The sequence below is a fragment of the Paralichthys olivaceus genome, chromosome 11 (genome assembly GCF_024713975.1).
Source record: "Paralichthys olivaceus isolate ysfri-2021 chromosome 11, ASM2471397v2, whole genome shotgun sequence".
In the NCBI taxonomy this organism is placed as follows: domain Eukaryota; kingdom Metazoa; phylum Chordata; class Actinopteri; order Pleuronectiformes; family Paralichthyidae; genus Paralichthys; species Paralichthys olivaceus.
Genome location: NC_091103.1, coordinates 10,365,588 through 10,390,238, shown reverse-complemented (window position 1 = coordinate 10,390,238; position 24,651 = coordinate 10,365,588). Strand labels below are relative to the sequence as shown.

The following is a 24,651-nucleotide window of genomic DNA, read 5'->3' as shown; positions in this document are numbered from 1 at the left end:
TTCAGAATTATGGCAGACTTTAATTTACGGGCAAAAACACAGTGCAGCTTTATCATACAATAGACAACAGCAATGAAAATATACATTTACAGCATCATGCAACTTAGCAGAGTCAGAAATCTGGTTCATTGTTGTCAACGTGTTCCGCCCCCTCCTCCTTCACATCTTTTATAACGCCGCCCCCTCCCTCTGCTGAGCTGACAAGTCTCGGATTATGACAATTTCTCACTGGGAGATGGAGGTGACCTCCCCCACTCCTTGTCTAATGTTTTCCTGCCCTCTGTGGTCTCTCTGGTGTTGCTCAGGTTCCTGCTGGGGGTGCAGCAGTTCAGGTCTGTCCATGCACCACAGCTCCTCCTACACACGATGGGACAACGGTGGAGATGAGATGCTGAGGTTATTGTGGGCGACAGCGTGTGCTGCTTTGCGAGATGACCTTGTGGCCACAAAATGTCTACTGTGTCAGAATCAACAGATTAGCATGCAGCCTGTGGTCTCACTGAGGGAACATGAATCAAACTGAAGTCAGAAGCTGTTTAATGTGAATGACTGAGTTTCCTCCTTTGCTCTGAAACATGTTTATTATTAACACAGTATCTTTTGTTAAGATAAATGTGCTGTTTTATTTAACTTCTGAATCCCGTTTACAAAACGTATAATTTCAAAGTGTGACACAGAAATGTGGCCTAACACCTCTTAAGACACATAATAAATGAAAAATTAGAAGGGCAGTCAGAGAGCGCATAACTATACACTATCTCACCACGTTAAATAAAGTTTTAAAAAGTACCCAAGCCGCCAACTTATCTGCATTCGCTTCATATTTTAATGGTTTCTTCTTTGGGTCACACCCCACCCCTCCACATACTTTCATGGAAATGAGTTAGTTTTGTGTAATCCTGCTGACTATTATTTATTCATTTTTCTCTTTCTGTCTTTAATTTTGTGTTTTGTACCACTTTTAGATCTAGAGGATCTGGGAGTGTGGTGAGGGAAGGGAGGGAGTTGTATGAGTGACATGTGAATTTATTCAATCAGTGATATTTTATTTGTTAAACCGAAAAATTAAATAAATAGTTTTCAAAGAAAAAAAATATTGCAGTGTTTGTATCCAGGATATTTCTAGATAGCAGGGGGAGCTTCATCCTCCATATGTATATACACTCTTTTGTTTGTACACGTGAGTAGATTAAAAACACATTTATGTTGTGTTGTATCCCACAATATGTGTATAGTAAGCGTACATGTTGCTTTCATTCATGCATGTTCTTCAGGTTATGGTCTATTTTCTGTTTGTGTGTCTGTGTGTGTGTGTGTGTGTGTGTGTGTGTGTGTGTGTGTGTGTGTGGGCCTGAGGCAAAAACTGAAATGAAGCAACACTTAGCAGATACTGCCCCAGGCCAACTTAATATGGGTCCTCAAAATTTTGACACAAACACACACATACACATGCCTGATGCTGGGCTTCACATCCATTTGGTCAACTGATTCTTCCCACCCACCAGCACGCTGCAGAGTGGGAGGTTCACGGCTTCATCCGAGCCATGCCCCTGACTGCTGTACAGCCAGGATCCTTGCTGGTGTGGCACCGAACAATATGTCTGCCATCCAAAACTATTTATTTCACACATGCAGGTTATGTTGTGTATTTGAAGCCACTGAAGTGCACTGGAATGACCTGTGTGTGTATGTGTACCTGTCCGAACAGACCAATGGTATCTCCAGGCAGACAGCTGAGAGCCACGCTGCAGTCTGACGATGCTGAGAGAAGGAGGAGCCTGTTGCCATGGACACACGTCTCCAGGTGAGTCACTCGATCGAGGTGTGGTCGGAAACTACTCAATAGTTTTGGAGGTTCTTTGGTTGTTCTGTTACCTGGTTCAAGTAAATAATCCTGAGGGACGGGGGAGCAAAGCAGTGGATTAGTGAATAGTATATTAGTATAAGATAATATTACCATCAAATATTAATGAATAAATATCATCATGGAAACACTGCACGTCCAACTACACCTACGACCTGCACCCGTTGGATTTTACTGCCGTAAATCACAGTATCCACGCCCCATTACATAACCTTGCTTTACAGTCTATTTGACTCTAAATGGGACTATAATTTACAAAATGAACATCATACTGTATTGAGGCAGACTTCAAACTAGAGATTGAGATCATAAACCCTTAGAAAAAAGTGAACTGATGTTATAAATCAAGTGAGACGTCGGGTAATCTTCTCACAGACATCAATAGAAACAGACTTCCTGCGACCGGTGGAGTCGCCCTCAGTTGGTCATTTGATAGAATAAAGGTTTCAGGCACTTCCACATTGGTTTCACTTTCCAGTCTACGTCCATTTTTCAGTCACTGCTGATAACAAAGCCTTTGCTAAAGTTGACTTATCCACTTCATCCTAAGTGTTTCATGTAACAAAAAATTAAGTGATTTTACTAGATCATCAGTTCAAATGAACAAGAAACACAGTTTGAAATGATTTCAGTGTTATAAAATGATCATTACTAATAATCATATGAAATAATTTATAATCAGCCTAAATGACAGTTATGACATAAACCTGACTGATGGTTACACTACTTCACTGTTTGAAGTTACAGCTCACTGCCTTTCTAAGACAACACAGACACAAACACAAACTTTATTTTCCATAGAATATAACTAATTGCCACAATCTATGGCATAATGTGTTTATGTGAGAACTTATACTGAACTGCAATAATCCTGTGAGTGACAGCACAACGCTGTATAGGCGACTGTGCAATCGTGTTAGTCATCCAGCTGATTCCAAAGCACGTGCCAACTTGCTGTAGGACAGGATTTCTACGAGAATAGTGAGCACACCCAACTTTCCTCTTCTCTGCTACATATACACATACATTTCCATAAATTAAACTGGGAGCCAAATGACACGCACCCATCTGAATGCATCCCCTCTTATAAACGGTGACAGAGTTGAGCTTTGAGTATTGTGGCAATAATACCCGAGAGGGGGTTCTTTTACTGCGATTATGAGCATGACAGCGATGCCGCTACGCCTCATTGCAACAGCACAATCCCTGTCTCCATGATCAGAGTCAAAAAGTCAAAAGGTCTCTGTGAGGAGTCAGGAACTCTTTAGTTTCCAAGTTAATCATAGGCTGAAGTGAATCTGTGATCTTAAAATGTAATGATGTTTTTTTTCTTCTTCTGATAGAGGTGCTTTTCAAAGAAGATGAAAAAAAGTCAATTATTGTTTTTCCACACATTTAAAAAATAATAGAGTTCTCTTTGTTAAAAAGTGCAAAAGCTAGGTGAATGCTAAGTCACAATAATGAGATCAAAAAGATAATGATAAAAAAAATTTTTTATTAGACATCTAATTTAAATGATCAGATAGGTAATTGAAATTATGAGAAAGTTAATTGAAATTATGAGATAGAATAAGTTAGATAATCAATTGAAATTACGACATGTTGATAGTTATTGATTGTTATGGCAGTTAATTGAAATTATGAGATACTACATTCACAATTATGAGATTGTAAATTTAAGTTATAAGAAAGTAAGTCATAATTATTAAATCGTTAAAAATTATCAATAGTAAATTAAAATAATAGGGTTGTTAATTAAAATTAAAAGATAGTAGTGGCAGAAATGGGCTCTTATACAAATGACAACCCAGACAGGACAGGGAAATAATCTTCTGCTAATTTACAGTATCAGTGGAGATTTCTGAAGTGTTTGACAGGTGTGGCTGCGTAAGCTGTTTGGTTTCAGAGTGACAGACAGGGCTGTCATTCTCAGAGGGAACGACATGTCTGATCTAATAGAAAAACTGAGGCCCACTCTTTCTTCATCATCTATTACAGTTTGAGTCTTGATGTCTGTCTCTCCTTCTGGCTCTGTGTCTCCATCACTCTCTATGTCACGCGTACTGTACCTTTCAGTGTGAACCACTGCAGATCATAACTACATGTTCAGCATGTGCACACCTACCTGTATGTCCCATGTCTTCAGTGTCCCCTCTCTATCAGCAGTGACTAAGTATTTCCCACAAGGGCTGACCGTCATGATGATGGATCCCAGGTCTCTGCTGTGAGCTTCAAACTGTCCCACAAGACGACGGTGGACGGTGTTCCAGAGCCTAACCACACCCGAACCTCCGCACGACACCAAGTCTGCACCACCTGATGGATTTTCATACATAACGCTGCTCAGAGTGCCTGTGACAACATCCGTGTGTGGATGTGAGTTGCATCTTGTACTCATTGACACACTGTTCTATTAACACCAGCTCTGTACTGTTGGACAAACTCAGTCTTAACAACACACAAACACAATCCAGTACCACTGAGGGCAACCTACAACAACCTACAACCACACAGCACATCACTTTGTAATTGGATGTGAAATTTTAACGCAATAAGAAGAGAGGAAGTGCCAGGTACAATCTTAATACAACATATAAAACCTCACACAATTCAAACTTTCATAATCATGCAACACTTTCAAAATCACATTTACCCCTATATTTTCAAAACCAAAATACTTAACCTATTAAAAGAGTTACTCTTTTAATCATTACTTTAACTAAGGCAAAGTTAACTCCAGGGCTCTGGGCACATGACCACTCTATCTAATTGGTAATCCATCATTGGTCCAATCGCTGGTTCTGAATCAGGTTCTGTTTTGTCTTTCTTTTAACAAAGCAGCTTCAGCCAGAAGCAGCAGCTGCTGTCGAACACTCTGAATAAATCAAACTGGAGTACAGGTAGTGATAAAAAGAAAAGTTCAGAGTTTCAGTGGCTGTGAAAACTTGAAAGAAACTAAACACATCAAACTGTCACTGAACACAATAGCTGCAGTCTGAACAATGGTCTGAACCATATTTAATGCTTTGTTACATTAAGGTCTAAGACCGTAACTAAAGGAGTGGACTTAAGACTTTTGTATGACAAACATCCTTTTGGTCTGTTGGTCCAAACCATTCTCTAATGCCGTGTTCAAACCAAACTGATGTTAAACAAGCATCGTGGGATCATTTGTGTTTAATCGTGTTCTACGTGTCAATCACGACGTTTGCTTTGCCAGGGGCAAGAGACACAACATTTGCGTCTAATTGTGTCTTTGCATTAACTTTCTATGTAATTTCAACCTTTGGAAATTTTGCATCACAATCTTTTGCGCACGTTCCCCACCTTTTCTTTTGGTTCAGTCCAAAGGTCCAGACCAAACAAGGTTGTGAAAGTATCCACAGTCTAACCATGAGATTGCATAACCAATAATTTCAGTCTTTTACCTGTAGCTGCAGCTGTGCGTCCGGGTATAAAGAACAGTCTGGTGATGGCGATGAAGGAGTCAGGGGAGTCATCTAGAAAATCAAAGTTGAGTCATAATACAAAGTATTATAAGTGAAACAGAAAAAAAGGTAAAGTGAGACAGATCACAGACAGAAGAACAACAAAATAATTGGAGTGCCAACAGAATTTAGTCTTAAAAAATGAATTGCACTAGTACATTCATCTTGGTTTTAAAGTAAAGAACAGATTTTTACAGAACAAAGAGTTTGTTGGAATGATTTGTGAGACCTCGCTGCTTCTTGTCGTCTTCCTGTTCATCATGTGGCTGCAGTTTCCTCAAAGCTTTTTCTGTGTCATTGTTCCACACTATAATCTCTCCATCATAGCTTCCTGCAAGAGGGAGACGAAACAAAAAGCAGAAATCTTTTCAAAAACTTTCTCAGAATTTCAGAGCTGTTTTGTATTGGAAAACACATTTCCAAAGCTTTGAGAGCTTTTCAAAAGAAATATAAAAACACACAAAAACCTTTGGACAACACACAAGCTTTCACTTTCTCTGTGCTGCTGAATGATGCAAGTCACTCAACCACTTTAAAGACGATACAACTCAACATCTGTCCCCAGCTACCATCTGTTCCACCAGTCAGCCCTTGACCTCAACAGAAAGATCTTTTTAAACAATCTTCATCAATGCGTGTCTGTACGTGTGTTTGTCTTTCTATAGTTATAAGGGCCAATTTGGTTCTATACAATCATTATGAGGACATTTTGACGTAGGGAGGACTTTTTACCTGGTCCTCACAAAGTCAAAGACTTGGTTTTAGGGTTTGGGTTAGAATTAGGTTTAGATTAGTGTGTGTGTGTGTGTGTGTGTGTGTGTGTGTGTGTGTGTGTGTCAGAGACAGAGAGGAATAGAGGGGACAAGACACTGTAGATACCTGCATCATCGACACAATGTTGAGTTCAAAGATGTAAATGGGTTATTAAATAAAGGATAAATCATCTAGTCATTTAATAATTCCAGAAATGGCAGTCTCTGTTCATTTGTGTGTGACTCACAAATCTCCAGAGCGGTTCAGTTTATCACTTTCACATTTGGCATGTGTATTAATAAGAGCCTTAGAAAGTGCTGTGCTGAATATGGTGCTACAAAAACTGATTCTTTAGTTCAGAGTTCTGCATATTGAGTCGAACTTCACCGAACTTTGAATAAAGCAGGTGAACGGCTCTTTGTGCAACAGAGGTGGTGCAACTCCAGGTTTCTTTGGACTGAATCCTGCAGCTGGTCTCGTCTTTATTTTATTTTTTTTACAGTTTTAGGAAGAAAGATGCACCAGGCAGGTTTAGAATGGGCACAGCTCGTGTGTTCATTAATGAAAGAGAAGAACAGAAGAAAGTTATACAGCTGCTCAATAACAAACTCTTGTAACTTATATTCTTTAAGAGTAAGTCATCAATGCAACAATACACTCCTGTAACATTGTTGCATGAAAAAATTTAGTTTCTACTCAATTGTTTTTTCTCAAAGGTTTTTTTTAAAACTTAGCTCCTACATAATTCACAATGCTACATGACCATCAAGAGTCCAGGTGTGTCATAATGTTAAAGGATTTTTTTAAAGGTATATAACTCCAAACCATAGATTGTATATACAGATGTACAACACAGCTGCTCCCAAAGAGTGAAGCCAAAGCACCACAATTACCAACCAAATCCCACCTCCTCCATGTTGACAGATGGCACATGAAATACATCAGATAGGTTTTTCTCAAAGATGGTTTTTGAAATGTCATAATCACACTGCTGTTTGCTCAGTTTGGTTTTAGTGAGTCTTTTTTGAGGCTCTAAAAACATGGTGAAACTCTGGCTCCAAAAGACGTCATCAATGCTAGATGGCAGTTTTCATATCTGCAATATTTTAGCTTAGTTTCTGAATAATGAGATGAAGTGGGGAGACTTTAAATCAGTCAGTATTCCAGACCTGGAAATTGACTTTCATCTGTAGTCTCAAAGTCCCTAACTTGTAAACAAAGACATTTGAAATATACAGTATATAGTGTAAATCAGAGCCCCCTACTGCTTGAAAAATACGTCACTGCTCTCATTCAGTTTTCAGATTTCTATTTCTAAAACGCTTTGGCTGTTCATCAAAGTTCAGATGAGTTTTTCCTTGGTCGCTTGGAGGGTGTTCAGCCAGGGAGGATTAAGGGATCCAGGGAGGTTGTGACTGAAGGAGGTACACACAGGACCCCTGTGTGTACTTTGCAGTGTGTGTGTATGTTGGACAGCGTCTGTGTGTGAGAAGCCGAGCGGAACCTCGCAAAGACTCTGAATATGGATGAGCAGGCTTCAGTCCCACATCAGCCAAACGTTCCTGCTGCAACTTCCTTCAACTTCTTGGGACACAAACAATAAGATGCATACGCACGCACAGAAAACACACACACACACACACACACACACACACACACACACACACACAGTCCTGAGCATGTGTGTGTCCCAACAGAACTTTTGAATGACTTTTGTCACTTGGCGGCATTAACTCATAATTTGGCAGAACACATGCTTTGATGTGCGAACAGCATCACAACAGCATCACAGCAACTGTGAAGAAATCTGCTGCCAACTGAAACTAAAGCGTCATCACTCTTACAGAAGCTGCCTTTGTGTTCGACAGATTTGGAGAAGAAAGAACATGCAAATTTAGTTATTGTAGAAAATAAAGCTGTTGATAGTTCAGATGTCTTTGTTACATTATTTACATTCGATAGTTTTGCAATGTAGGGAGCACGATAAAGTTTTTCGTGCAACATACGTACGTCCTTCCTACGTGAGCTGTGTATACTAACTTTTTTAAATAAAGTGCATTGACAAAAGTAGTCTTTGTATTTGAATAGAGAAAATGAATGAACCGTTTCATGTCATTAGTTGTTTTGCCGCTGAAACATCATTATGGTATTATTACCAGCAAAATGAACATCCTCATTGTTTAACCATTATATACCAAGAAGGTGAAGACTGGAACTGTGCACTGATTCAGTTCACTTTTCTTCTATGGTTAAATTCCATCTCAACTTCTTGCAATTGAACAGAACGTGTTTTCACAAATCAAACCATGGTTCAGTGGTTCAGTTTGATCCAGACCAGGACCACAAAAGTTTGGTTTGTTTGACGGGATAATGGTCAGAGGCTCATTTCTCACCTGCTATTCACCTGCTGGTTCAGACTAAACTGAAAGGTCAAGAGGTCTGAACCAAACAGGACAGGTGGGAATGGCCCTTCGAGTGCGGAAATTAAAATGTTAGACAAGAGGACGTGAATGTGATTTATCCATTTCATATCTACCCAAAGGGATAGAAAAGAGAGAGAGAGAGAGAGTAATGAAAAAGGAATTTATGAATAACAGAATTTGGTTAATTTTGTTTTGACAGAACACAAGATGATCTGATGACAAGGAATTATTAAAAAAAGGGAAAAGTTTGAACCACAAAAAGTTTTCATGAAGAAGATTCACTCCATCTTGTGTTTTTCTCCAGGAATCCATCAACTCTATTCCATAGATGTTATCAGGTATATTGCTGCTATAGCTTATAGTATAAATTACTATTTATGACTTGAACCTTTTGCATTCATCAGACAGGTTGCCAAAACCTGGAGAAGTGTGTGATTGTTGGGTGAGTGACAGCAGGTTATGAATAAAAGAGAGAGCGCAGATAAAGGGGGATTTCTTGCAGGCGAGGTGCAAAATATTTCTGTTTTGTCAATGTCTTGCATCAGCTATTAACCGAAGGAGTCAGTGATACGGTTAAGCCAGAAAATGCAACAACGGCATCACATTTCACAGATCCACGCAAATAGACACACACTGTAAATTGCTATTCTCTCTTTCTGGCACACACATGCTGCAGAGTGGAGCTCTACAGCATTAACACACACACACACACACACAAACACACACACACACACAATCTTGAAAGACAGAAAGGGCTCCCTCTCATTTCCTTTCACCCCCACTGAGAGAGCTCTAATAAACATAATTTAAATCCAAGAATTTGGATTAAATTGAAGGTGGAGGGGACAGCATGGGGTCCTGTGTGTGTGTGTGTGCATGTGTGTCTACGGAAGAAATGAAGCAGGCTAAAGTCAAGGTAGGGAATAAACAGAATTGAAGAAGGGAGTGTCAGTTAGAAAGCTGGAAGAAGAGAGGAAGCGGCAGCAGGGAGAGGAGCTGAACACAATTATGAAAGCAAACTCTGAACAAGTTTCCAAGTTCACAAATTAACTCCTGAATTGTGTTTTTTCTTTTGTTTCAGCTCTGACTGTTCCTTCCCTTCCAAAAATATAACTCCTTCCAGCTGCGGGAGCACACACACTCTCTTATCTACCTTTCCAGCTCCATCCCTCACTTTATCTCTCTCCCTCTGTACTCATCGCTGGGGTCGATGCGTCTTGAAAGACAAGAGAGGGTCTTGCGTTTTCTGACTGCTCTCTGCTCTCACACCAGCCTGATAAAGTGAAAGTGAACTTTCGATACGTGACCCACAAGCAATACAACTTTTACAAACTGAAGAGCATACGGGGGCAGATTGGGTTCAAAGTGTTAGTTTGATGGTTATAGAAGCGGACCAGTGACTGGAGGATTGCCAGTTCAATCCCTCAGGCAGAAGAATAAAAAATAAAAACAGTAATAAGTGCTGATGGGATTTGCTGCTATTTCAAAGTACTGTTTTCACATAAGACCTTGACGGGCCGAGTCATTTTGCCTATCTTTTGTTTGCACGTTGATTTTCTTCACGGAACAGGAAAAGTTCTTTGAGGCTAACTCATTGTCGCTTGTTGGGCTTGAGCAGATCAAGCTTGGTGAATCAAAAGTGCCACAAGGTTGAATTCCAGGGTCCCAAAAGAAAGCACACACACATGCTAGAGAAAGAAAGAGCTTTAATGTCTGACGGAATGATTGAAAGAACACCCTGATCTGCTCACAGCATTTCTGCACTTTAATAAGAGGGTGTGAGATTCTTGAGGACTACATCTCCATTTCATATACCACTGACTCCAGGCACTGATTAGCTGCATGATCGCTTTCACTGCAAACCAGGATAGATCTGTGCAGCGTCTGGTTTTATTTGCTCAGCATTTCAAATGTTGTGCAACAACAAAACCACGAAATTACACAAAAAATCCTGCAGGTCCAACCTCTTACTTAAGATAAAAACAGGGGAGGAAATGTGTTGTTCTGAATAATTGTTCCTCTAAGCTCTTTGTGGTTATCCTACTTAGTTATAGTTATATTACCTCTATCTCTCTCACTTTCTCCTGGCACACACACACACACACCCAGGGAGAGATAAGAAATGAAAATGAGAATTAAAAAATAGGCATCACTTTAATGAGATGTGTTTGTCGCTTCTTATTAGAAACATATCTTGATCTCTCTCTCTCTGCAGAGTACTGTGTATGTATGTTTTTTCATTTATTTTTCTTGACCTTTACAGTTCACCTACTTACGTTCACAGCTAAATTAAAATTTTAATTAGGAAGAAATTTGCCAATTAACAGACTTTGACATGTCCATGGTGCAGGCAAATGACAGCTCACAACAAAGAGAGGGGAAGCTGTTTTTCCTCTGAGGAATAAAACACTGGTTTATGAGAATAAAGCTGCCAAGAGTAAATCAGCAGAGTAGTTTATAATAACAAAAGGCAACAGGGAAATACTCTGATATAAATGGGTCTGACAGTTCTGCTTCAAGTTACCACCACAGAGGACGTATTTAATGAACTTACACTATTTTTCTTACAAATCTGACTTATTCTGACAGAGCCCAAATGTTGCCTGCACAAAAAGGCTCAAATGAACTGTGTTTACAACTGTGCGAGTGGAAGTGTGCATTTGTTTGGTTGTAAATTCTTAAATACAGTAAAATCAAGTCTCTTTCTGCCTGCACATAAAAACCACAAGACCATTTCTAGCAGAGGGACGTGTAGAGCATGAGTTCTTTGATAACTAAACCACTAACTTTAATCAGCAGATAAGTGCCCCCAGTTATTTTTCATTCCACTCGTTTTTTTCGAAGATTCGTTTTCACTTCCCGGCCTTTGGATTTCTTTCTCTTTTTTTCATCTCCCTCTCTCTTTCCTCTGCATGAGCCCTCACCCTCAATTTAAGAAATGAAAGTGTATTTTAGAAAGAAAAGACAACACAGCACATGTGCAAGTGGAATGGTATAGGATGACGCACACACAGCATTTACTGTTAGTTAATAACTGTTGATTTCTTGCATTCTGAGACTCAGATTAAACTCAACAATAAATACAAGAGGTGTTTAAAATGAGTAAACACTTCAAGTTATACTCAAATAATTATATCAAAATAAATTTAATGGTGCATGCCTCACACAAACACAAATGAGAGGGTGTGGTCTCCAGAGAACTCCCTATTTGCGTCATCAGCTTGTCTCACTCTTACTGTTGCATCATTAGCTATTTGAGTGCCACCCACATAGCTATCTTGTTAGATTCATGACCAGCATGCAGTGAAACCTGGATTAGGTTGACTGGGGAAGGATCCATCTCTTAGGTGTTTGGGAATGGAATGATGCATTTGTCAGCCAGATTTGAAAGAGCCTTCTAAAAGTCGTACCGCAATGATGCAATCGATCTTGGGGCCACTGAGTTGAGACACTAGATCCAGATTTTAGTTTGGAGCTGAACCAAATTGCCCACATATATTAGTCAGATGTTAGTCCAGATTATTTTCATTATTATTCTGTTGAAAATCTGATCAGCGAATCTATGGAAATATAAAAAATCTCCAAATTATAAACAAAGAGAAAACTAATTCCTGGATCTGCTCCTTTCTTCTCCAGATCTGCACCAAAATTGAATGGGTTCTTTCTTGGCCCATCCCTCCACCATCTTCAGTGGAAATCCATTCAGTAGTTTTAATGTACAGGAATCCTGCCGACAAACCCAACCACAGAACAAACAAACAAATGCAAGGACAAAAGCATAACCTCCTTGGCGGAGGTAATAAAACACTCACCTGTGACCAGAGTGTGCGGAGGCTGGAAGTCGGCACAGAGCACATCACTGCGATGTTGGACACCTCCCTTCCACTCAGAGGGCTCAACAAAAAACTGTGAGAAGGAATGCAGCCGAAAAACTGTCAACATCCTGTAGACAGGGAGACAGAGAGAAGGAGGTTTTGTAAGAATGTGCCACATGAAGAAGCTCCTGTACACCACACTGCAAGATGCACATGAGAGGCCTCGATATACATCATGGGTTTTGTTTCCTGGAAGCTGGTGAAAGGAGAACTCAGGCAGCAGCTGATGTCTTGTGCAGAAGAGTTTAATGTAGACTTGATGCATCAAGGAGAGCAGAAGGTGGAACAATATACAAACGCTAACACAGTAACATGAGAAATTGTCACCCCCAAGTCTGAAGATGTCTCCCACAGCCTCCCCATATATCTTCCTCTATAGTGTCACCCTATAGAAAGCACCACAACACAACATGGACTGAACAGTGTCTGAGTGGATGTGAGGGAACATTGTTGTCTTTTGCTGCTGCTGATCTTTTGTATATGATCTCTTAACAACTGTGTGTGTGTGTGTGTGTGTGTGTGTGTGTGTGTGTGTGTGTGTGTGTGTGTGTGTGTGTGTGTGTGTGTGTGTGTCAATGTGTGTCTGTGTGTTTCTGTGTGGAAAAGATAGAAAGACAGAAAGGGAGAGAGTGTATTAACTTGTTGATGCTGAGTTCACTGGGTGTGAAATGATGAAGATGAGGATAAAGATGAAGAGCAGATGTAATGTGGGTATACAAAGACACACACACACACATACACACACAAACACAGTTTGAGGCAGTCGTACTAAAGTGATTGGGAGCACCCCAGAGCATTCAGACTCGTTAGAGTCCAGATGTCTGGTTGGCTGTAGGTCGTTGGCAGTCTGAGGGAACAGACACACACACACACACACACACACACACACACACACACACACACAGACAGTATTTCTTGCATACAAATGTTCTCATTCTGAGTCTTTGACAGGTGCAATGTTTTTGTCACACACAGCGCAAACACACACATTCGATGAGAGTGATGCTGCATGGTGACCTCTAAAATTGTGTTTTGTGAACATTTGCAGTTATTTAATATTAGGAGTGCAACAGAGACTGCATTCTGTAAAACAATAATAATCACACTTGCATACACACTTCTTTAATACCTTTCCCAGCCCATCACCAGTATGCTCCTCTTCAGCAGCAGGACCTGAGAGATCTCCACGGCTCGACCCAGGCCGGCATTCATTCTGTGGAGGCAGTGGCCATTAAAATCCCACACCTGCAATGGAATGTACAGATAAATTATAAATCAAGACTTACACCCTACAAGCAGAAACAGTGACAGTAACCTTTTGCATCAAATAGAAATCCAGCTGTTGGGCAGTGGGTCTGAGGTTGAACGGCAAAGCCCTTTATGGTTCTGGCTTTCAACAAGTCAGATTTAACATTGACATGGTTTTGAGTGAATGTTTTGTTTTTAGTGGCTACAAATTCTTTTATCTGAAAGACCACTTAACCTTCTTTTTCCTCATATTTTCATCAAACCCTTTTCACTGCCTTCTTTTATATTAAAGTCAATGTATTTCAGAGTTTGATTTTCTATGAGGTCTGACCCGCAGCTCTACGGTTGACCGCTGAATCAGTGAGTGTACAGCATGTGTGTGTGTGTGTGTGGCCGTACACCTACTTTGACCTCTCCGTCAGTGCCTGCAGTAAACAGCCGCGTCTGCGTACCATCCAGGACCATTGTGGAGATCTCAGCGTCACCGTGGCAACGGTGGAACTGCTTGACCTTTTGGCCCGTGTCAGCCTGCCAGCATATGACAGAGGAGGCAGAGTCACTGCTGACTACCTGCAAGCACGCACACACACATGCACACACATGTTGCAAGAGGACATCAGTCATCAAGAGTTTGATCACTTTCATTCCGCTGATATATTCTTCCATGAATCTCACAGAACCAAACAAACCCCCATGCATGAAAATATGCTAACAATGTGTCTGTCAAGTGGAAATAAAACCAAGAGAAAAACTATCAGGAGTGGATGCACTTTATAAAATGAGAGATATTCATATTGGATGTATTAGCTATTCTTTATTCTCTACTGTTTGGGAAACTAATATAAGCTGTGTGAGTGTGTCATACAAAGGAGACAAAACATAATAATTACACAAAAGTATTTTTCATGAAAAAAATTTGAAATTGTTCTGTCTTTGAGAGCTTTGTAAAATCACATCAACATTTTGGCTATTTAATATTGCTGTTATTTCAAATGGAAACAAACCAAAGAGTCATCCACCACTGTACCAAACGAGATTGTTTGTCTCTGTATGTGGGCCCTATGATTAACTGGAGACCTAACCAGGATGTAACTGGCCTCTTGTCCTGTGTCAGCTGGGATTGGCTCAAGCTCACCTACTGACCTCCAAGAGATATTGGGTTCAAGTAATGGAAATGGACAAGCTCAAAGAAAATGAGATGAGAGGGACTCAGTTCCCCAGCATACCTGTCTGAACAGACTGTTGTACAGCACACACGTAACAGGGTGTTCATGGCTGCTGGTCCTCCTCTCCTCCTTCGTGGTCTCCAGCAAAAGAAGCAGGCTGTTGAAGGACAGCAGGAGGAGATGACGCTCCTCGTGGAGGAATAGGAGGGTGTGTGTGTCTTCTGGTGTCTTTGGGAAGATGCCAGCCAGACGGTGAACACACTGCTGACTGGACACGTCCCACAGACACAGGACCTAGAAAAAGGAAGACTTGCAATATCACTGTCACGTTGCAGGTGCAGAGGCATAAAAACAAGCTTAAAATCTATTACTAAAAAAACTAATGATTATGGAAAGACTTTGTTATGGTTACCAAACAAATATAATCATTGCTGAGAAGGATGGTTTCCACAGCAGCTTTGCACGGCACGTTACAGAGCAACACTTCAGAATTGCACAAAAACTCCATATTGCACGGACAAGGTGACTGTTGCTGTTCCAGAAACTCTTGCAGAGGAAACTCAGGTGAAGCTCTCAGAGTTTCTTGAATTGGCAGAGGGTGTTTGAGGAGAAAGCAGATGGATCATAAATCACTTCTAAAATATTCATTCTCTGCATCGAAACCAAAGAGAATTCAAACATTCGCCGAGCTACAACAGGGGGAGGGAAAGCAACACAAGCACCAACATCCTCCTGTCATCAGAGAGAAGGAAGGTTTAAAGGTGATGTGGTGCTCGGCTCTTTCACTGGAAACTGTGTGAAACAGCCGACCACTCATCTGCACTACAGTCTCCTTTCTCTACAGTAATTACAGCGAGGTATCACAATTAACATTACAACGAGAGGGCTCTTCATCATCACATTATCTTCACCAGCAGAGTGCCACACACATACACACACACACACACACACACACACACACACACTCCTACCTTATCTTTGGAGTAGCTGAGCAATTGTTGCTTGGTCTGCATGAAGCGAACTGCGAGGACGGGGGCCGTGTGCCCTTCAAGCGCACACACCGGCTCTGAGGTCAAGTACGGGTTCCAAACCAAGACCTGATGATCCACGCCTGCTGTGGCTACAACCAATCAGAGCATCCTAAGTTAGCAGAGGTGCTCACAACACTTGCCAATTAAAGAAGCCATTTTGTTTTAGCCGCCCAGACACCTTTACCTGAACAGAATGTCTGTAAAGAGAAATCGCAAAGAGAATGGTTTAGTTCGTTTCACCCTACCTATCAGATTGAGTCCACGGTGGTGGTCCACGTCCCACACACCCCTCTTTGTAAAGAAAGATGTAGCTCGAAGACTACGGCTGTCTTTTTCCCACCAGCCAATCACCATGCTGCTCTGTGGTCTGGTGCTACACGACGCAAAGGCCTCCAGTGAGTCCAGGTAACGCACTGCAGGAAGCAGGAAAGAGTCCGAAATAGAAAATATGATTAGGTGCGACAGATACTGTGATTCGTATGTCCAGAACAGTTCCTGCTACTGATGTCATGAAACTTGATGTGAAGAACACAGTATGTAGTTGGGAAACATTTAAATTGTAAATCTGTTGTTTGTTCTGCATTGGCACCAGGGACTCATGAGACAGCTGCTTTCAAATCTAAAACTGAACAAAGCAAAAAAGGTTTTATTTCTACGATTAACTGGGACTGACTTGCAACATCTGAAAGTACAGATCACCCGCTTGTTTTGTAATTACTTCCACTGAGGAAGTACGTGTCTGTTTATTGGTTTGTTGTTGTTTGTTTGTCAGACCCACAGACTGTATAAATCTATGGATGATGTATCTCCACTTCCTCTTTTAGAGGAACGCTGCCATCTTGTGCATTTGGAGTCTACCGTATGTTAATGTACATTTTTCCAGTAAGTTTGGTTTTAATCACATTTTTGATGCAGTAAAAACAGGGTGAAACTGCATGCTTGACAGATGATACTGGCTCATGATTGGTCAGGAGCATGTATCGGCGGGACGTCTGTATCGCAGCTCCATCCCCTGATAGCTGAGAGATGGCAGCGTTCGTATGCAAAGTATTTTGGCTTCTTTTCTGGATAGTGGGAGGAAGCGGAGACATGTCGTCAATCTTTATTTACAGTCCATGGTACAAAGATATGAAAGAGGAAAGGCCTCTGGTTTTTCTCCACGTGAAAGAAGCAGTAATTAGACAGAAGTGACTCATGTGACAGAGGGAATACATTAGTTCGTACTACAAGAAACTTCTTTAAAAAAACAAAAAACATATTTTGATGATGACACACTGGTAATTCTAATTCATTTCTTCAAGTGAGACGCTTCTCCCTGCTGATGCCAAAATGTTCTCTGTACCAGACCTCTGAAGGGCATCCGCTCACTGGGCTAAATGCGCAGTGACCTCATGCTCATGCTGCGTCGTAAACCAACCAATCCACCGGCGCACAATTACGCCGGTTTGATTTGCTCACTGGTATTACAGAAAATGTAATGGATCTTGCATCACCATCTATCTCAATTAACACTTTGACTGAGAACAGCTAAATTGGATGTCACATGCCTCTATTAGAGGCTGCTTGGCTTTCAAACACTGCACAAATAGCTGTGGGTTTGCTGAGATGGCATGTGACAGTCGCAGGTCAAAGATCGGCCGCATCGCCGGGGCAAATAATTACGTCTGATTACATTTCATACACAACATCTTCTCCCCGCCCTGTGAATTAAAAAGATCTGTGGGTTTTCAGACGGCGTCACGCGGCTCATCATTGATTAATGAGGCCGTCTCGCTTTCACTGACACGCACACATCATAAAAATCTGCTTGTGATGCAGACCCAGATACATAACATCTGTGTTGCAGCTAACCTCACACTTTTACTGTGCGATTCCTCCCAGTTTTCCTCTCTGCTACCCCTCTCCTCCTCCTCCACCTCCTCCTCTTCTTCTTCTCCTTCTTCCTCTCTCTGGTGGCCCCATGAGCCCGAAGGTTTGAGGAGGTCTGGATAACCAGCCATGTCTAATAGTACACAGCCCACTCATACTGCAGGGTGGGCAACTTCAAAAGAACAGCACCAGCTCCCCAGAGGTATGCAAACACACTCATACACACTTCCACACGCTCCCTCTTTTCCTCTCTGAATATACCACACACATACACAGACACAGAAATCCTCAACACACACACAAACTCTCTCTCTTGCGGTTTCACACATATCCACACACACACACACACAGCCTGTTAAATTTCAATTAAGCAGCACTTTCAATGCTTCTGGCATCGTCTCCACTGTTTCCGCCCTTTTTTGTTTTCTCTTTGTTTTCCCATTTGTTGTGCTTATTTATATGTGCTTTATTCTCGGCCCACCCCACCCTTCATCTGGATCTCCCCTCTCAGCCACACTACAGTCTCAGAGCACTGCCTCTGCTGAATCATTATCAAACAGCTCGGCGACACATCAGAAACTCCTCAGTGATGCAACCGAGACACAACTAAGCGACCTCTTTGTTGCTCGCGCTGAGCTGAAGTGGGGGAGTCTCAGGGGGCCAGACCTTGTGCCCGAGACTCGCCGCCAATAGTCAAAACTTTGGCTACGCAAAATTCTAAAGAGGATGACTCAGGAGTGTGTGTGTGTGTGCGTGAGCGCAGGCATTTCCATGGTGTTGCATAAGCCGTTACTGTAGTGACAGTGAGGGGAAAAAACGAGTGAGCGAGCACAGACAGTGGCTCTTATCCCAGGTGTCAAGGTGAAAGTGTGTGTGTCGGGTCTCCCTGACACCAAGTGTTCTTCCTTTCACTCTGTCATCTCAGACAATGATTTAGTTTCATTGCTTTCATCGTGTTCGACTATTGCAGTATATCTATGTAACAAGAGCAGCAGGATAGAGGTCAAATACCAGCTTTAGGATATTTAAGAGGCTGTATGTGAGAATGCAAATGTATGTATTAGTTGCTCTGGACATTCTCCTGAACTTTTCCTGCCAGGCCTTTTGTAAAATCTCAGAGTGAGTCCAGGTGAGAAAACAGCAGGAAAATGTCTTCTCAAGAGAGAGTGAGTGTTTGTGATGATGTTTTCAACACACAACAGATGTGAAAGTGGAAGAATATAAATGTCTCAGCATGAAAAAGAGTCATACATGTAGAAGTCACAGACAAAGATTGTCAACTTGGACGATAAATGAAATTTGAGAGCTTTTGGCCATAGGGGCAGATGCCATTGTTGCTTTCAGCAGCAGAATTTAAACATCATGATGTCCAGCCTCCTGCACGCTCTACCCAGACTCCACCCTCTTAATGAATGTTGTAGAAATGAACCTGAGTGTTTGATGTGTGTCTGTGTGCGTGTCCTACCTTTTCTAACCCAGGCAGGTGCGTGTACTCGGTGTGTAACAATGTAACAGGAGATGTGTTTTCCTCTGACCAGCTCATCCCACAGGACGATGTCTGCTGAATCTGAGTCCGTCCTCTGACTCAGTCTCTCAAACAGAGAGATCTGAGCTGAGGTGAAATGTAAAGCACTGACCTGTGAAAAGACACACACACACACACACACACACACACACACATACACACAGCGACAGACCGATGAGCTCATGCAGATGCTGCAGGAAAAAAAAGGTCTTCCTCCCACTGTGTATTACTTGTCCTCCAATGTCTCCTATGGTGAGAACAGCCTGGTCAGGGTGAGAGGGATCGGCCCAGTAGTCCAGACACCAGGGAGTGTGCGTCAAACCCTAGAGAAGATGATAATGTGCAATGTTACATGTAAAAGTTAATATGTTATAGAATGCTCAAAACAACAGAACCATAACGCTAGAATAGATATGTTTATTTGTTGATATTATTTAGTGTCATTTGTTGTAATTAGAGCTGTTACCTGGAGTTTATACTTGCAGCTGAAGTCCTGTTTAGACAGTATGTCATAAAAACACACCTCCTTACTTGTAAATGAAACAGCTATCTGAGAAAAAAAAGAACAAATGTAGATAAAGAGTAATTGGAATCATCAATATTACAGAATAAAAATTTGAAATCCTCGATGAACTGATGTACAGCAGAAAAATCTGTGTGCGTTATGGATCTGAATCGTATCTGTCACACACAAATTAGTGGATTAAAGCCAGCTAATTAAAAATAATGATGAATCACTGTTGCTTTCATTACAGAAAAAAATAATGTTCGTTTTCTAAACATTATGCAAAAGCTGCACGGCCTTGCAATGCCATTAACCACAAATCAATAATTAATTGATTGAGTGAGATGCTTGTTTACTTCAATACCCAATAGCCAAGACCACTTGTCAATATTCATTTATAAAATAATTTCAATTAATTTTTAACTGTCTATCCCCACAGCCAGACATGGCACCAGATATCGATCATTGGACTGATCAATGTTAGTTACTTCGTACAATTCAAAAGTTCAAAAAGTGATCACCATGTGGACGTTGTGCAGCAGCACCACGTCCGTGGCCCAGAGGTCTTTGGTGGCGACTGTGCTGTTTTGCAGTCGATGTGTGTTTGTGAGGGACATGTCCTCTCTGTCCCGCAGCCCCACACTTCCTCCTTTACTCACAGTCACATACTGGCCTGAGCTCTGCAGGTACAACACCTGTGGAGACCAGAGGACATCACAGGACAACAACAACGTGTTTTCCACTATTGTAAAAACACCCGTAATGCTCTTTGCGATGCAGTTTGTGCAGGGGCGGATCCATCTTTAAAAAAACAACAGTCACGAACAATACCATCAATATATAATATACTTTTTTGAAGTACACAATGTGCTTGAACAAGGAAGAATTTCCTAAAATATATTTAATGATGTGGCTTTGCTTAAACCTATAGAGCTAACAGTAAACAAGGAATAACTTTCACCTGACGGAATCAGACGTTGATCATGTTTCCAGCCACCTGACAACTGAATGCTCAATTCTCATTCTCCTTTTCGCTCGGTTTGGGCCTCCACCATCTATTAAAAATATTTGGCTGTTTAGCTGTTAAACACAACTATACAAGAAATGTGTGGAAATAGTTTGCAACTAATTGGTGAACAAAGCACAGTGTTTATCAGCTTAAGAGCCAAATATGTCCCTCTGGAGTTGGTAGAGACCAAAACGGAGCTAAAAGAAGAATGAGTAACATTGAATGGTGGTTAATTCAGTCTGTGACACCTAAACACTCTGCTATGTTCACCAGACTTTTGCCAACTCTTTCCACTGTTTGTCACTGCGAACATAGCTGCAGGGTGCTACCAGATCTTTCACTGTGCAACTTTCTGATAAAAATAAAAACACTGAGGTTGTGAAACTGAAACTAGAGCTGAAAAAGAGAAAACGTTAGTTAAAGCTGAGTCAAACTGTCGTGACAATACTCTGAGTTTGGAACTTCGTTACAGTACATTGTCATTTGATCATGAAAAATATTGATTAGTGCAGCTTTAAGTATTACCATTGTATTTACCCTGCTTTAATCCAGCCGCATTACTGACAGAAACCAGAAATGAGTCTCCTAAGCTGCTTTAGTCTGTCTGTCTCTTTATGACTCTTAACAGCCTCCAGACGAAAACAACTGACATTTTGACATTCTAAGGATTGAAAGATTAAAGTGGTGAGCTATCATTTTATCCACAGCGCTAGACACTTTATACCAGCCACTTCATTTACATATTAATTGATAAATGTTAAACTAGTCCAGAGCCATTTATTCCAAAGGAAGTGTCCTGTTGTGATGAACAAGAACCTAATGCTTCTGAACGTTTCCTCGCACAATGTTTAACAATGATGAATTCCTCCAAGTCAGCAGAGATTTGGATTCTTTAGCCAGTTTAAAAATGATTTATTCTAGATAAAGTTCTGTACCGGATCATATGGTTACGACAGAGAACGTGTTCCAGGAGGTTAACCACCTTTTACCTTCTGAACCTGGTCTCGATGAGGGCAGGTCAGGGTGCGCGGGGGCTTCCAGCACGGCACGCTGCTGGTTCTGTTGTTCTTCACTTTCTCAGAGAGCTCCAGCAGCAGGAAAGAGCACAGGCCTCCCCAGTCGACACGTCCCTCCTCCTTCACGGCATCGCTGTCCAGAAGGAGGCCGCGGTGCTCCTGAGTGACAACCACGCTGTCGAACAGGAGGCCGTATTCCTCCCTGGAGCCTCGGCCGACCGACGACCAGGCCAACTCGACGAATTCAGTACGGGACAGGGAGCGGGATGCACCCAGGGGGTCCTGCATCAAGATCAACAGGATTATTCGACATTGCATTCAGACACAATGTGCCGCATTATATACAGTCTATGGCCGCAGCCTCTGGATTTTAAAGGTGTGGTATTATGGGGTGCAGACATATAATATAACTCTCCTCTTTAAGTATTCCCAATGTGAATGAAGTGTCCCTTGTAAAATCTCAGAGTGAGTCCATATGAGAAAACAGCAGGAAAATGTCTTCTAAAGAGAGAGTGAGTGTTTGTGATGATGTTTTCAACACACAGCGGATGTGAAAGTGGAAGAATATAAATGTCTCAGCATGAAAAAGAGTCGTCATACATGTAGAAGTCACAGACAAAGATTGTCAACTTGTGTCATAATGTGAGGTTCCACCTCACCAGGAAGAGGCTCTGTAGCTTTTTATAGTCTTCAGTGTTCATCCCGCTCTCCAGCTGTGCCACCTCCATCCGCGTTCCCATGGTTACACCTCACCTGTCAATCAATCACTGACATGTCACACAAGGTGAGAGAGGTAAAGCACGTGTTTGCAGGTTTGAACTCACAGTCAGATAATGACTTTCTCATATTCCTCGGTGTCACATGGTGAAACAAGATGTTCCCAGCTCGACTAATCCCCGAGTAACCTTCCATATCTGTTGCACTGCGTCAATCACTGTAATCATGCGGTGGAGTCACAGCAGCAGGCAGATTGCTTTTGTTGTTCGCTTCTTTCACTCCATCCAAACACCTCTGCATTGAACAGCGTGCTGAGGTCTTTTCTCCCTTTTCAACCGAGGTTTTTTTTCACACCAGCTCAGTAGCTTTCAAAGTCGAGTGAATTGGCCACAAAATTATGTCAGGAATGGCTCGGGTCGGCGGCAAGTTGCCAAAGCACGTGGAGCCTCTGTTATGTCAGCTAATGTGAAATGAATTGCTGCAGTCAGGTAGATGAGCAGTATGAATAAAAGCATGAATGAAAAGGCAGGATTTTTTCAATTAGTCTGCACCGTGATTTAAAAAAAGCCCTAACAGAGAAAAGTTGGTGATGAAAGGTTTCTACAAAGGGCAGCGGAGGACAGCGTGCACGCACCCTCGCTTTGATTTCCAGCTCGACATAAGCATTTATGAGACAAACTCATTGGATGTGGCGTCACGCTGAGCTGAGATTTAGATGACAGGTTGTGTAATCAAAGCGGAAATAAAACGCTTTGCCGAAACCGTTATTTTTTTCTCAATGGCGATTAACCGCAGTGTGATTTTGATATGATGAGTTTATCCGCCTTTTTTAATTTACATCCCTGACAAACGAGTGGTAGACTGCGACAGATTGGTTTGTGCTCCTGTGATAAATTAAAAGAATGGTGGAAACCGTAGGGACGCCCGGTTCATGTTTTGTTTATGAACGTGATGACTTCAATCCTGATTCGTTTTGCGGCCGGCAGCTGGTGGAAGTCTTTATGTGGTTACACAGGCACGGTTCCTTAAAACACACAAAAAAGGAGACCATACTGTATTTGTAGCCGAGGCGTAATAAATATTGCCGCTGGAACAGACGTATGAAGATGTATATTGCATTGTTTTTCAGTGCTGATGTCATTGCTTTCAATGTAAATTTCCCAACAAGCAGTGATTTTGGCTCCTGATTGAACAGAATCAGCCTTTTAAGCTCTTACTGTACTGAAGCTTTTGTGTCGCCCCCCTGTTGTACGTCACTTCGGATTAAAGCATCTGCCAAATGAGTTCATGTAATGTAATTACATTTTACAAGAAAAAAAACATATACAGTACATACATTCTGTGTAAACATTATAGTGCTGTCATATCTGCTGCCAAACAAAACCCACTTACCAGTGTTGTATCTCTTTTTCCTGGAGATCCGAACCTGAAACTGGTGCAATCTGGATTTCTCTCTGGTCTTTATTGGAGTTGGAAAGAGTTTCACCCACTGCAGTCAAACTGTCCAAAAAGACCAGCTCCGCAGCACCAGGCTAGAACTGCACGGTGACAGACTCCTGGCTGGGAAATGCTTTATTCAAGCAGGTTTTAAATCATATAATCCACATATATATTTGGAACAAACACTCAGTTAATATGATATTCAATCTTACCAAGTTCATCCAACTTTCAGTCCACAGCAAATTGACCCAGAGTCCCTGTGCTCCTGCAATAAGTCGTTTTTTTTTAATGTATCACATTTCGAACAAATCCTCTGTCTCTAGATACACCGTCGTTCGTAGGAGGTTCAGCTGATTCCCAGAGCCCGAGCTTTGTGTCCAGAAGTTTGTCCAAGTCAGCGACGAGGCACACAGAGAGTTAACTACTGCCCCCAAGTAGTCCAGACAGTGGCAGAGGCCACACACACACACACACACACACACACACACACACACGCTATTCTTTTCTTTTATTATGCTTCACTCTCAAAGACTCAGGGTAAGTCTCCTGGCAACCAAGTCGTCAAAAAGAGGGTTTGTGAGTCCAGACACTGTCGTCTGTATGTAAGACAATGTGTGTAGCTGTAGCTATGCTGTGTGTGTGTGTGTGTGTGTGTGTTTGTGTAGTGGTGTAATTGTACCTCTCATATTATCTTTCCTCCAGTGCCTAATCTGTGACTAGAA

At 41.6% G+C, this 24,651-nt stretch overlaps 1 protein-coding gene across 4 annotated transcripts; it reads right to left on the bottom strand.

The window, feature by feature from the left end:
* LOC109634560 (cilia- and flagella-associated protein 337) lies at positions 1-24,364 on the bottom strand. 4 transcript variants are annotated; one of them, XM_069534616.1, is made up of 19 exons: positions 24,142-24,364; positions 23,882-24,049; positions 22,432-22,539; positions 21,746-22,054; positions 20,269-20,442; positions 19,709-19,792; positions 19,473-19,565; positions 19,183-19,354; positions 16,094-16,261; positions 15,789-15,937; positions 14,878-15,111; positions 14,057-14,221; positions 13,533-13,648; positions 12,341-12,471; positions 5,582-5,683; positions 5,293-5,364; positions 3,990-4,180; positions 1,697-1,894; positions 1-357 (listed from the first exon to the last, which is right to left on the bottom strand). In XM_069534616.1, exons 3-19 carry the CDS (start codon positions 22,510-22,512, stop codon positions 226-228), a joined length of 2,571 nt encoding a protein of 856 aa, XP_069390717.1. In that variant the 5' UTR covers positions 22,513-22,539; positions 23,882-24,049; positions 24,142-24,364; the 3' UTR covers positions 1-225. The 4 variants fall into 4 exon arrangements, with proteins under 4 accessions (XP_069390717.1, XP_019950704.2, XP_069390716.1 ...); XM_020095145.2 differs by having other exon boundaries at positions 22,432-22,525; positions 23,882-24,059; positions 24,142-24,362; XM_069534615.1 differs by having other exon boundaries at positions 22,432-22,525; positions 24,142-24,362.
* Between the last annotated feature and the right edge of the window lie 287 nt (positions 24,365-24,651).

Coding starts and splice junctions, on each gene's coding strand:
- LOC109634560 (XM_069534616.1), bottom strand. CDS start 22,512: ATGGGAACGCGGATGGAGGTGGCACAGCTGGAGAGCGGGATGAACACT. Junction 15,938..16,093: donor CCGTGGACTCAATCTGATAG/GTAGGGTGAAAC, acceptor GATTGGTTGTAG/CCACAGCAGGCGTGGATCAT. Junction 4,181..5,292: donor ACGCACAGCTGCAGCTACAG/GTAAAAGACTGA, acceptor AAAATCCATCAG/GTGGTGCAGACTTGGTGTCG.